Source organism: Lithobates pipiens, unplaced genomic scaffold (genome assembly GCF_037356315.1).
Source record: "Lithobates pipiens isolate NorthernLeopardFrog02 unplaced genomic scaffold, aLitPip1_a1.2 Scaffold_25, whole genome shotgun sequence".
Lineage (NCBI taxonomy): Eukaryota > Metazoa > Chordata > Amphibia > Anura > Ranidae > Lithobates > Lithobates pipiens.
Window position 1 is genome coordinate 188,001,010 of NW_027507787.1, and position 14,852 is coordinate 188,015,861.

General features: G+C 42.6%; 1 protein-coding gene across 2 annotated transcripts in view; it reads right to left on the reverse strand.

The window, feature by feature from the left end:
- Positions 1-14,852, reverse strand: part of SLF2 (SMC5/6 complex localization factor 2) — a 74,489-nt gene that overhangs the window by 41,754 nt on the left and 17,883 nt on the right. For both annotated transcript variants that reach the window (XM_077455313.1, XM_077455314.1), the window contains exons 6-7: positions 12,306-12,394; positions 8,117-8,227 (exon numbers count right to left, since the gene is read on the reverse strand). In XM_077455313.1, the coding sequence (XP_077311439.1) occupies positions 8,117-8,227; positions 12,306-12,394 (200 nt within the window). The remainder of the gene's footprint in view (positions 1-8,116; positions 8,228-12,305; positions 12,395-14,852) is intronic.

The window sequence follows — 14,852 nt, forward strand, 5'->3', positions numbered from 1 at the left end:
GTTTTTTTGCTAGTGTACTCAACTGAGTGCCGCCTTCAGCTCTGCTGTTCATGGTTAAGGCCATTCACACACACACACACACACACACACACACACACACACACACACACACACACACACCAGAATGCAGTGTGGGGAACCCACATTCTGTGTGCAGTTCCCACACCACTTAAAAAACGTATTGCAGCTGCAATCTGTAAGGCCCCTTTCACACTGGTGCGGGAGCGGCGTCGGCGGTAAAGCGGCGCTATATTTAACGCCACTTTACCGTCATTTTAGCAGCAGTATGCGGCCACTAGCGGGGTGGTTTTAACCCCCACTAGCGGCCGAAAAAGGGTTAAAACTGCCCGCAAAGCGGGTAGGAGCGGCCAAAGATGCGGCCAGCAGGAATTTTTTCACTGTCCTGCTATCGCACCGCTACAGTGTGAAAGCCCTCCGGCTTTCCCACTGGAGTGAAAGGGGCCAGATTTTTTTTGGGCGCTATTATTAGCGCTGTAGCGCCTGAAAAACTCCCCAGTGTGAAAGGGGCCTTAAAAAAACGCACTGCACAAGAGTACCATGCAATCAAGTTGCAGGGCGTTTATTTTTTTTGTTTTTTGTTTTTTTCAACATTAAACAACATATACAGTACAAAAACATCCCATCCCAGCATCCTCACCCCTTCACTCCCCTGTGCAACATTCTATAAAGTGCAGGAGCATAATCAGAACTGGTAGCCCTCCCAACAAAACATCATTATACTAGAAAAGTATAAACTGGCTTCTCAAGTATTCTGACAACTGCTTGGTCACATTTAAAATTTCAGTTCACCAAGTTCCATACTGCAATAACCCATCCCTTAGACAGTTAGGTTAGAGTATTGTTGCCAGCAAGCCAGCACTGCCACACCACCTCAAACTTTTTGGGACAACCCCTGCTTAGATAAAAGTTAGTGCTTTATTGAAAATGCCCTTCCAGTAAAATACTGTAAGGGGTTCAGACCATTTTTGGCATGACAAGACTGCTTTACATGCATAGAACAGGGAAAGAGATATCATGGTGCTTTAGGCCCTACGTGGTGCCACCTCATCCACCAGGCCCAACAAGCAGACAAATTGTCAGGAGGATGGGAAGGGACATCAAGCTCTGAATGGTACGAGTAACCCCCATCCAGAACAACTGTAAAATCAGTCAGCCGTGCCAGAATATATGGTCAAAATGAGCAGGATTAGTAGTACAGTGCCAGCATTCTGTGGCACTAGTACTGTAAATACTGGCTATCCTTGCAGAAAAGCCAATCACGAGCCGACACCAGAAACCCGAACGAGTGATTCCACATATCATCCCAGTCATCCCCCAGAAAAGTGTCCATACACTCTGAGCATTTTTTGGCCTTTCCACAAACAATTTTTTATATACTTCTGACAATGGTTTTTGCAGGGATTCATCACATAACAGTTCCAGAGAGGACCAAGATCCAATGTGTCTGTACCAAACTGTCAAGAATGCATGCCTCTGCTGAAAATAGTTTAAGAGATACCAGTTCAGCAAGCTGTGCTCATCTTTAAGTTGATCAAACATAAGTAGTTTCCCCTCTCCCTCACCCCACTTTATACAATTGTTTGATACCAGACCCAATTATCTGGGCCCGGGTGGGTATCACACCAAAAAAGGGCAGTCTAGGGTTAAACCACAGGGGAGGTATCTGGTGACCATACCCCAGTATCAGATTTCATCAACACCTTTGCTTTGTCGCATGCATCGAGCCAGTCAAAAGATGATGCCGCATGGGGACCCCTATATACCCGATAACAGACCCTCGTAAGATCCCATAAGGGCTGCCTCCAGTTCCGTTGTTGCATCCCCATTATCTCTCAACAGCCATCGGCTAACTATCATTTGCTCCACTACAAAATATTTGAAAAGGTCCGGTAATGCCAGTCCACCCTGTCCCAAAGGTTCCTGCAAGGTGCAGAGACTAATCCAGGGATGATGTAGACCACAGGAAGGAGCCAAACAGACTGTTCACACGCCTACAGAAGGAGCAGGGGACCCAAATTGGGGCCTCTAGAGATGGTCCTGTATCTTGTAAAATGAAGCATGTCGTCTGCATAAAGGGTAGTGAATTTACAGATACCCTCTACCAGCAACGCCTTCACTTCTGGTGAGCTTTGCAAAGCAATGGCTATGGGTTCAATTGCAAGAGCAAACAAGGATAGCAAGAGAGGGCACCCCTGACATGTTCCCCTACCATCAGCAAGCTGAGGGGAAACAGGCGTGCCAATCTTTATAGCCGCCTTGGGACTATTACAAAGCAAAGATATTCATGTCATAAAAACATCCCCAAACCCCATATGTCGTAGCACTACAGACATAATTCCAGTCCACGGAATCAAAGGCTTCAGCCACATCAAGAATACCACCACTCTAGCCCTGGAGTTAACATGGTCAATCTGTAGGTGTGCGAACAGCCTGCAAAGATTAGTGTCCATAGACTTCTGGGGAATGAAACCTGTTTGGTCTATGTCCACCAGGGTAGTGATAAACCGTGACAGCCTGGTGGCCAATATCTTAAGATCTTGATTTAAGAGAGCTATAGGCCTATATGAAGAGCAGGCCAAGGGATCTTTGCCTGGTTTAGGCAACAGAATCACCTGAGCCTCCATAAGAATGTCTGGGAGAAGTTTATTTTCTAGACAGAAACGAAACAAGGCCCTAAGTCTCGGGACCAGAATCTCCGAATGTAGCCTATACCATTCTATACAAAACCCATCTGGACCTGGATATTTATGAGGGGGGGAGGCTCTAGTAGCAGTTTCAATCTCTTTCTCTGCGATTTCGGCCTCCAAGAAATTTCTATCCATCTCAGAAAGAACAGAATATTCAGGGAAGATAGTAATGCTTCCAATTCCTGTTCATTGCAAGCCGGAATAGTCGCATATATTGCTTTATAATATTCTACAAAAGTGTCCAAAATGGCAGTCGGATCAGTGAGGATATCCCCCCCCCCCCGCTTGTTTTTAATGAAAGGTATATATGTCTGGACTCCGTTATGCAACTAAAATAGCAAAAAACTTTCAGTTTTTATCTCCTTGTTCAAAAATGGACTCAGCCCAAGAAGTATGCGTTAGCTCAGTGTAGTGCAGCACCAGAAGACAGCGAGTCTCTGCAATATATATGACATCTGACTGGTCAGTGGCACGAGTGAGTTCACAGGCCCTTCCATTATCCTGTAGTTCCTGCGACTTGATGTTGAAAGCCTTACGAGCCTGTTTAATGGCTGATATATACTGTCCACGCATACATGTCTTGAAGGCATTCCATACAATAGGTACCTCCAACCAGCTTGAGTTCAACCTCCATGCTCCCCCCCTAATCTGCAAAGGGAGACCAATGTGTACAGATAAAGGTGTATGGTCCAATAAACTACCAGCTAGATAACTGGCACCCCTCACCAACTGCAGCATGGTGGCATTAGCAAAACGCAAGATCAATCCGTGAGGAAGATTTATGGGTTTTAGGGGAGAAGCTCCTGGTGGTAGGATTTTTCCATCTCCACAGCTCCATTGAGGAAGCTGTAGCCGTGAGGAGTCCACGGTGGCACTTAATATGGCATTAAAGTCACCCTCAGGCAGGCCCACCACACAAATGTTATTGCACCTTAGTTTTTTCTCTGCATCGTCCACTTTATTGACCAATGAACTCACCAGCGACTGTAGTTTCGCAATTTGTGAGGCCTGGGATCCCTGCTGATCTGCCACCGTGCTAATCCGGTCCTCAGCCTCTTTAAGCCTCCCTTTTATTTTGTCCAGATCATGGCGGATCAAGGTGCATTCAGATGCCAGGTGTTCTATACAGACCATCAGCATGGTTTTGAATCCCTCAATAGCTGCCAGTATAGGCTTGGTGATGGAATCTGGGGCTGCCTCCAAGAGCGTGGGAGATGCCGACTCTGGAGGAGAAGCCATGTCTGAAGAGGATACCGCTGGGCTCTGCTGCATCCTCTGCCCACGTTGCGCTCTGGAAGTGGATGCTAAGATGGCGGCCAGTGACATAGCAGCCCGCCCCTTCCCAGGGCACTGGGATTTTGAGTCCTTGTGTGCCTTTCCCCAGCCTATAGCAGGCACGATCACTGCGATAGGGAGATGCAGAATGCTCGGAGGAGATCCAGAATGCTCGGAGGAACAGATAGACACCTGACGGCAAAAATAGAGTCAGTAGTCAGGGTTAATAGAATGGATCTGCACGGAGCTCTGAAGGCTTGTCTTCTCCGGCTCACATCCAAGGCACGCCCCCACAGTGCATGCACTACTTTTACTACTGTTATTCATCCCATTAAAAACTAATAGGCTCAAATTGCATCGCACAGAAACGCAGTCCTTAGTTTGAAAGATAACACTATCAACCGCTGATGGAAAATCCAAGCCAGATATGGAAAATCCTGGAAGTCTCTCCAGTCGGCCAGCATGCAGTGGTAGCTATTCATACCAGATTAGTTAAATACTGGAAATATGTCCAGTGAGCCAACGAGCACTGGCAAGATCTATGTTGGATATTTTAAATCTGGGATGTCTCCAGGTACAGGGATCCTCTAGTACAGGGGTGTCCAAACTTTTTTCAAAGAGGGCCAGATTTCATGAAGTGAACATGCGTGAGGCTGAACATTTTGCCTGACATTCTTTGAACCATTAAAATTTGGTCCGATTGTGTTCGTTCGAGCACTAATACACTGAGCAACAAGAATTCTCTTTGTCGCACTCGTTCCTGAGACACAGACGAATGCTCTGCTCTTTAGGGGTACCGTTAATTATTAATGGTACCCCAAACATGGGGGGCTTTTGGTGCAGTGCAATAAAAAAATTAATAAAAAAAAAAAAGCTTGGGGACTTCTTTCCCTGCATTTTTGTGGGTAGGGAAGCCTATTGAAATGAATGGGCTGCCCTACATGCAGCACGCAGATGTAACCCAAGGGCTTGTTCACATGTCAGGTTGGAGGGGCAGTAAAACCACATGGTTAAGCTGTTTTTACCACCCCCAACTTCTCCCCCTTTAGCTGCAGAGGGAGCAACTGGGGGTGTACACATGCTGTGGCTGCATCTGGAGGTATACCCACGGTGAATGGGCCTGCACTGCAACTACCCCGCAACTGTGTGGATATGAGAGGATGTTATACACTGACCTGGTAAGGCTCCTGGCAGATGCTCTATGAGCTCTGGCAAATAATCATTGTCTTAAAGCGTCATTAAACCCTCATAAAAATATCAATAAATGGTGTATTACATGCTGTTCATACTCACTCGGTCACTATGAGATTAATTTTCTGTATAAAAATTGGTTAATCCTGCAGTACTGTTTTTTTGATCAGGTCCCCAGTTCAGCTAGGGATTTTGCAGCTGTGGTGGCAACTCTGCAACTATGCACATGCTTAGTTTTCAGTGAGTTTCTATGCAAGGCATTTCCTCCCTATCACATCTGAGCAGCCCATTTGACTAGAGAGTCACACACATCGATAAATACACAGTGGCAAATGACAGCCCACTCCCTTCATGCCCACTAACCAGCAAAACACAATGAGGGTGGAATATTACATGTAGAATAATGGAGGCTTCACCTCCCTCTTATTTGAAGACACAGGCTAAGAGATGCGTGACCCAGGCTGACTGGCATATATATATATATATATATATATATATATATATATATACATATACATATATACACACACACACACACACACACACATGTGTACACATACAGGAAAAAAAAATGCAACGTAAAATAAACAGTGTATGTTTAGTGTCACTTTAAAGTGCTTGGAAACCCTTGCCCCCAAATAGTCCTAAGCAGTTATTAATGTAATATAACCTGATTGATGTGCTCCAAAAATCACTGTTTTTCTACCTTAATTTTTAGTGGTTTATTGCCTGTCCTATGAACAAAATCTCTCTTTCTTCTAAGCCTGAGAGCTGCTACTTGGCGTGTTTCATTTTCGGCTCTCATTCACAGCCACAACCCAAATCAAGGCTAGAGTGATTGGTGGAGCCGCTTCCCCTGTCGGAGCCCTCTCGTAAACCAGGACACCTGTGTATCCTCATTCATGAGAAAGCTTGTGAGATCACGAACGGGGGAGGGATGGTGCGGGCTGAGAGAATAAACACTGACAACCGAATGAGGGAGTGTCTGTCTGCGCTGATGAGAGGAGATGATGTTGGTGGAAGAGGGGTGGACTGCTGAATGTCTGCATCAGAAAGTTGTTTCCAATCAGGCATTCAGCAACCCAAAAAGTGGTTACTATAAATTTATATAGTTCAAAGAAATAAAAGGGAGTTTATTTGACTGGAATTCCACTTTAAGGATTATTTTGTCATCCTACTTTACGGTCCCTGGTTTGAACAACATGTAGATGATTTTTTTGCCTCAGGGGCATCTTTGAAGTTGTGTTACCTATGATTCGAACAGCTAGGAAGGCCGCTTCCCATAAAGTCTATCATTAGACATGGCAGGCATACTATACTTGGTCATAGACTCAAAGCTTCCTAGCATCCCAAGGCTAGGTTCACATCTGTACGGGTGGTGCCACTGTGGGACCCACACAAATACCAGCCAGCAGCCGCAACCACCCACACAGAGAAATGTGGGACCCGCAGATGGGAGCCATTAATCCTAATGGCACGCCGCTGTCACTGGAAATCTCACCCGTATTGGGAACCTTGGCTACTATGCGAGCTGCAGTTTAAAAAATAGTGCAGGGACTTCTGTCCTGCGTGTCACGTGGCATGACAGTCTATTAAAACAAATGGGCTCTCTTGCCTACGCAAACCACGGCCCACACAGGTGTTAACCTAGCCTAACAGGACTTTAGCAGCTCCTTTGTGTGACAAATCATCTTCTTTCTGCAGCTGGGTATGGATCAGTGTTTGGCTCTCAGCACCATCAAGGGCCTGGTTTCTGACAGGATTACCTTGTTTCATTAACAGTCGATCTTTCAATCCTTGAGTTAGACATTTTTAAACAGAGCCTCTCATGTAGCTCCCTCTGTGACTCTGGTGACTGTGGGATCTGAATCTGGTTCCCTCTGAACTTAAAAGTTTGTGTGAACACATTAGAAACCATCTTCTCTACTTTCCTCCACATATGCATTCCTAATTCTATTACTACACTATGCTATAGAATGTTCCTAGTATGCTATAGCAGTCCCAAATAAAAGGCTAACAGCATTAGTGTAACTGAACTGCAGAATTGTGGCAGTATGGTGGTGGGAATTAAAGTAAGGAACCATGAAAAGAGGAGTTTTGGCAGCCTTTTCCCAACATAAATTGTAACTTATGTATGAAACATAAGGAGGAAATGTTCACATACACACACGCTGTATACTGTGTATATATTTATAATATAAATACTTGGACTGTATGTCCTGAATATAAGGTTCAAGTTGGTAATGTCATGGAGGCAATCTAGAGTTGAGACACACTGCCTTAAAATTATAGAAACACATTAAAGCTGAACTCAATATAAAAATTTGAAAACTAACTTTGCAGCTGGGCTTGTTTTTGTCTAGAGTACTGTTAAAAGCAGATTTACCTTATCCCTTACTCCCACCAGCAGCCACCATTCTTTTCCCTCCAATGCTCTGGAATAGAATGGTGCACCCTCGGCATCCTAACTTACAATGAAGGACTGCTGATCCCGCAACGTATGTGGAGACCTCAGCTCAGAGTGCCACTGAATGTTGAAACGCCACAGAGAGGCAACTTCAGTTTACTAGTCACACAGCAAATAGGAAGCCTACCTGCAGGAGTTGGTGACGAGGTATGTAAAATTTGATTCATAAATAACCTACACAAAATTGAGAATTTAACCAGTGTAATGCAGGGGCAGACCAACTGTAAGATAAGTTTTGAATTTTCCCTAAATTTCAGCTTTATACAAGTTTCTGTAGCGGTTTAAATCCACAATGGGCACAGACCTAATCAAGCTACAGAAAATTAATAGCTAATGAATACATTAAAGGGATGAGTTAGAGCACTGCTTTGTCATAGGGATAAAATGGATGAAATACAGTTCCTGGTGTACTTCAGAACAAAGTAAATATAAATATAAGTGGAAAACATAGAAATTCAGTAAACAAGTGGATTACCTGTGTTCGTCGGTAAGTTCTTCATTCTGTTCACTGTCCATCACTTTTTCATCAGCCACTCCCTGTCCCCTTTCTAGGTCTTTGTGAAGCTGCTTCTCGATTGCATTGATTCTGTTACATGATAACAAGTTGACACATTACAAGGCCTGGACACCAACTGAAAAACGATTACGAGAAAGAAAAACTGCAGATAAAAATGGGAGCGTCCCCTGTGGCGATCTGCCATTCAGCATCATAATTAGGGGTGGGGGCAGATAGTCGGTGAGGGCGTCATGCCTTGTGATTGCATATTAAATTTGCATTTAAAAATTCAAAAAATGTTTTTTTGCTGATAAGTCATTTGGGTCCTCCTCGTTTTAATGACAAATCCTGCTTTTTACATGGACCAATGTTTTACTATTAACTGAAAACATAGAAACTGCCATTGCCAAATTGCTTTTGTGGGTGCATGCTCTGGGACTTAATCCGTGCTTTACTCTGATCTACAATAAAAGGATGGGATACCCGGTATGCACATGCTTTTCCTGCCTTTATGACTTCTGAAGTTAGAAAAAGAATGACAGCCCTGTGCCCCGTTACTTCCCACACAGTTTTCACCCTGGCATGTTCAGCCATCAAGAACACGGACAAATCTGCCCAGTTATTTTGATTTCCTATGTTTACATTTGTATTTCATAGATTTCTTGTTATTTTATTATTTTTTTGTTTTTTTACACTAAATAGAGACTATAACAAAAAACTCCAGTGCTAAATGAATAATACACACCCAAAACCGCATATACTCAGATTTGTGTTGTACTTTTCTAAAACAAAGAATACAATAGTATGGTGGGATAGATTCCTACAGTCACATCACTTGTGTGGATGCGGGGATCTGTGAGGTTTTTTTTTTGTTCAACTCACTGGTTGAACTAAAGAAAAATTAAATGTGTATAGCCCTGCATTTAGCCTGGTCACACTTGCAGATGTTAGTCTTTGAAAGGTAGGTGAAGAGAAAGAAGTATGTGTAGAAACAAAGATAATCATTAAAATTCTAAAAAGTTTTTTTTATTGAGCAATAAGCAACAAAAAGGCAAAAATAAAGCGGACCATGTAATCAAAGGGATGATTACAAATATGCTTGATTAACTTAGTATATTATATGGTCCCTTTAAGATTGGCCATCAAAGTGGTTGTAAACCCTCTCATATGCGCAGTGAAGTGAATAGCCTCAGCTGATACACAGAGATTAAAGAAATCCTCCTACATAAGTTGTACTTATTTATCTGCAGTCTTTTCTTCTCTACGAAAAAGAGCATAATTGTGATAAAATCATTCTGCATATGTGAGGAATACAGATGAGGGGGTGAAGAGCTGCAGATACAGCTCTTATACACTGTGTGAGAGCTGACTGAAGGTAAGGGACACTCCTCCTCCTTCCACATAGGCAGAGGAAAGTCTGGAAAACTTCTCAGAATTGACTCATGCTGAAAACAGAAAAACGAAGCACCAGAACAGAAACGACCCTAAGGCCGCGTACACACGCGGGGACTGTTCGCTCAACTTTGTTCGTCAAACAGTTTCAGCGGACAGTCCGCTCAAAATTAGCATGGACGGACTTGGCCACACACGACGAACGAACAGTCCGCTGAAACCGTGCGCGATGACGTGAACGGCACGTACGACGGGACTAGAAAACGACGTCCTATACACTGCAATGCAAACTTCGGCGTGTAAATCCTTTCTGAGCATGCGCGGAACTTAGTTTGACGAACAAGCCTACACACGAGGGGACTGTTCGCTGAAACAAAGTTTCAGCGGACAGTTTTTCGGAAATTCCGAAAAACTTTGTTCAGCAGACTGTTCGCTGAAACTGTCCACTGAAAGCCCACACACGAGCGGACTGTCCGCCGAAACACTGTTCAGCGGACAAAGTTGAGCGAACAGTCCCCGCGTGTGTACGCGGCCTAAGAGCTTTGGAGACAAGTAAACACTACAGAAATATGTGATCTGATCAGATTTCAGGACTAGGGTTTACAAACACTTTAAGGCTGGGTTCTTTTGGTCTGTTTCAGGTTCGAATTCAGCCCAAAATTTGAAATGGTGAATGGAGACACGCCGAAGCGTGCTGCAGTGTGAACCCAGGCTTAAAATGGGTGCTTTTAGGAATGAGCATATAGCGTTAATGCTGGGATGATTTATATAGTAGATATTGTATGGATGATAGATATCTCTTACAAGTCACCACTGCGACAAAATGTGAGCCGAGAACACATTTTCGGTTTTATTTTGGCTTGCTTGCTGCTTAAAGCTCAATAAAGAGCTCTTTAAAAATTTCAAGCAATTCTAAATGAAATTTTTTTCTTCTTTTTAATATTTAGGTTATACTTATCTGCGCAACGGTTTTGCACAGATCAGCCCCGAACCTCCTCTTCAGCGAGTGTTCCCATAGAAAGCAGCTCTAAAAAGCACAGGGAAGGCTTTGTACCTTAATACATAGAATGCAATAAGATTTAAAAAAAAAAACTTTTACCTTTAGAACCACTTTAATGTTGCTGGGTAGCCTAGTCTCTATGTAAGTAAATATCAAAAGGCTAGGAGCAACAGCCTGTCCAGCGGGGTCAGTGTCTGGCACCCCTTAGGAAGCAACGATCCAGATGGCTGGACATAGAGACCTGCTTAGAAAAAACATCCATCCTCCTAGAACATTAGCAAAAAAAAAAAAAAAAAAGTGAAGCATGCCAGGAGTGCGGGATGTCCTACTTTGTTTGTCAGTGTCCAATACTTCTGTAGGTGACAATATAAGCCGACACTGAATTTCTTTGTCCACCAATGGGCAAGAAAAATAGATCACTTTGGACTCTGTCCTTTGGATATTATACTAGTCTTAGACTTTTAGCTTTTGTATACTGGTCTATTCCACCTACGGTGAAAAAAAAGGAAACATATTTAAGCATTTCTGGGACACTTCTTTAGTTTGATCCCATTTAGGCCCCTTTCACACGGACGGATAGAATGGTGCTTTTAGCTGCGGATTTTCTAGTTTTCTACCGCAGCTAAAAGCACGCAATGCTTTCCTATGGCCCCATTCACACACAGTGTTTAGCCGCGATTTCGTTACATGCGGTTCGGTGCGAATAGAAAAAATAGAATTGTATGCGTCCAGGTGCGATGTAGCGCAGCTATAAGCACATAACCGCAGGTAATCGCAGTGTACCATTTCTCCTGCAGATAGCAGCGGCAACAAGGAAAGAAAAACAATAGGAAGCACATCAGAAATGGACAGAATTTTCCAAACGCAGCTAAACGCAGACGCAGCTAAACGCAGCTAAACGCAATGTACAACTGCAAGTGAACGCTGTGCCAGGATTCTCTGAATTTCAAAATAACAAAACATGTTTTTAACAGCGGCAGAACAGCCGCCCGTGTGAAAGGGGCCTAAAAGAGTTACTGCAGTCTGCTCACAGAATTTGTAATAAAAACATATTTGGCATTCTGAAGCTTCCTTCCAACCACTTTTTCATATTTTATATATACACTGCGATTCTTAACTTGCCAAAATATGCTGCAGAAATTCCCCCCCCCCACACCTTCCTGGCAAACTCTCACCAGAGTGAGAAAAAGAGCTGTGCATGATGTCATAAGCCTAGGCTTATTACCAGACAAGAAACAGGAAGTGGGCTGTATAAGGTATTTACTGTCAGAAAAAAAAAATCAGTTTTACTATCCAAAGTTAAAACAAGGGCAGAAGATTTATTATATATAAAAATGACTTTAGTTCCACTTTGAGGTGGGACAATTAAAACATATTTTTGGACAGTTTGGATTTGATTTTGGGTGAACCATTTTTGCACATTTATAATGTAGTGTATACATATGCAAATACTTTATGATGCATTACACACCTGACCCTGGAGTTTTTGGTTATTCATTTAAGTACATTTTACAAGTGTATTGTGCAGTTAATTGCGATATTTAGAAGTTGTTAGCATTTCTTAGTACATCTTCTATTGTTAGCACAGGAATTGGTGTGTGTATTTTTTAAACAGGGGCCAATATAAGAGAAGTCATGGCTATATTCCAAGTCTGCAAAACGTATTACTGATCTCCCTTTCACCAGCATTCGCTACAATTTCAATAAGCCAAGCTTTTAAAGACTTCTTTTTACACACAAGTATAATGGATCATTTTAGAACATGGCTGCACATACCTTTCGCTCTCTTCTTTCTCTTTTACTAGAAACAACAGATTGTTATCATAGCGAGGAGTTTGTAAAAGTTCCTTTAATCTGTTATTTGCCTTTAAAAATAAAATAAAATAAAACTATTAAAATTCATCAAGCATACCAAACCATTATGATGAATGTTCTTTTTATTGTACTATGCAGGTCAAACTCTAAATCTTTAAGGGTCCACATATGTCTTGAGGGTCATAACCTTCTTAGAACTTTGGTAATTAACATTATAGTGACAACTGAAGCCAAAGTAAGGCCAAAAACTCTTTCTGAAGTACTCAGTTACAATTAAATCTAAATCATTAAAAACTGTCAGGACTGGCTTAGCCCTTCCTCCTCTGGGCTGGCCACTCAGCTGTCGGCTAATTGCCAGCTCTCTTCTCTCTCTCCACAGTTACCAGCTGTTTCCGATAATGCTCTTCTGACCTGCCTACTTAAAGCCTTCCAGCTCACTTCACCTTTGCCTTCGCGTTGGTCACATGACAAGGAACCATCTCCTGAGGTTTGTTTCAGACTGGCTTGCCGACATCCCTTCTGGCTCCTTATCCTGCTTGCAGTTGCTCTACTTGGATCCCTGACTTCAGGCCTGGCTGATTATCCGATCTGGTTACTGGACTCTGGCTATGCTTGACTACGCTTTTTCTATTTACCTTTTTATTTTCATTAATAAACAAGTGTGATTTAATTGTACTTCTGTCTCAGTCTGATTCATGGTTTCTGACATAAACCCACCAAGATCAGAAAATAAGAAGTGGGAGGGTAATATGGGTTCCCAAAAAACGCTGGTTTGACAATGACAATGTTTCAGCTTACATAGAAGGGCACAGAACCATGTCAGATGTAGCCAAGCGAAAACATGCTTCCAAGGAAAAATTGTCTATATTCAATAGGAGTTTGTGATGTGCTCACCTGCATTATTTTTCAATTATGCAAAGCAGCATTTCTCAACATCTGGCCAGCAGGCACAGACCAGGTAGTCCCTCGTTTTACATATGCAGAAGGACATACCAACATTGCCAGCAGGGGTAGAAGCAAGGTTTTTTTTTTCCAGAATGAAATATGGAGGCTGCGACCTCTGTTCCAAAAAAAAAAAAAAAAAAAAACAACCAAGAGACTGCTCTATCCACAAAAGCAAAGATGGAGGAATCCCACCATTCTGACAGTGGGACCTAGCACTGTTAAAATACACCAATAGTCATACGTTTTCCACTAAACAGAAAGTTGACCTGGAAATACAAGTCAGAACTTCTAGCCATTATGAATGATTTGCATGCTAGGTGAGGTTTTAAAAAAATAAATAAAAGGATGGAAAAACACTCCACATGAATACATTTAAAAATGTGCTTGGTCTACAGCGGGGTAGGCAACTTTTGAGAGGTGAAAATCTACTTGAACAGATCATTCTTTACTGTTTACAGTTTTTTTTTTTATCTTGTAAGGCCTAACTACATAGTAAGAAAAAACAAAGAAAAACATAATAAAAAAAAAAGTGCGTCACTAAAAACATAAATGTAGCCTACCATAAAAGTGGACAGTGTCAGTCAGAGGGATAGTGGACAGTGAGTAGAGCAGTGGATGGTGTCAGTCTTTTTTTTAAATGTTTTCTTCTATTTTTAAAAAGCCCACTGATGTCTCACTTTTCAGGCAGAGAAATGAGAACAGGAAGGGCTCTGTACATTCTCCCAGTTCATCCACAAACCGAACCATAGTAAACACTTTACAATGCATCAGTTATGAACACAGGGATTGGTATAGATCACTGTGTTCATTCAGAAAAGTAAAGGGCCAGTAAATGACATTTACCAGGCCCTTCCCCTGCTCTCCACCCTGAAATAATCTTCCGCAGCTGAAGTAGGGGGGAGGGTCAGGGCTGCTGCAGGAGGAAAAATACAGGGCATCATTTACAGTACCTGCCTGCAATTGACGTGCTGCCAAACACGTCTAAAGCAAGCAAAAAAAACAAGGCGTAAGAAAGGGGATAACAGATTAGTCACGTCATGTTTCAAAACCATTTGATGGGCCACCTTCAATCACAGAGCTTTCTCTGCTGTGTTAAGCAAAGAACAATGTGTGATACTATGATCTCCACACCACAGCCTCTATTTTAATAATGAGCTTTAACATGCAGGCACAGTAACGGGGCAGAGAACAGCATTCAGGGCTCTATGTGTCCACAACAGTTGATATCAGACTTTATTACTTCCTAGTTTGGGTGAATGGCATTTGCTAAGGAGAGGGTGGAGAGCACGGAACTGGAGAGAGCAGTTTTAAAATAGTATATGTTGACGCACATCAAAAAGGAATGGTCCAAACAGTGACTTCAAATATGAGCAGAGATTTTAAAAAGGTACATTTTCGGCAGCAAACAAAAAGCAGGTTTTGTACAACCAGATCTATGAGAAAACAACTAAACTTCATCGCTGTGCACACGCCCCTGTGTCAATACTCTCAAAACAGGGTTGTGCCAATATATGGCACATACAGAACAGAAAACATAGGAAGCACTAAGAATGCAGTCCGCTA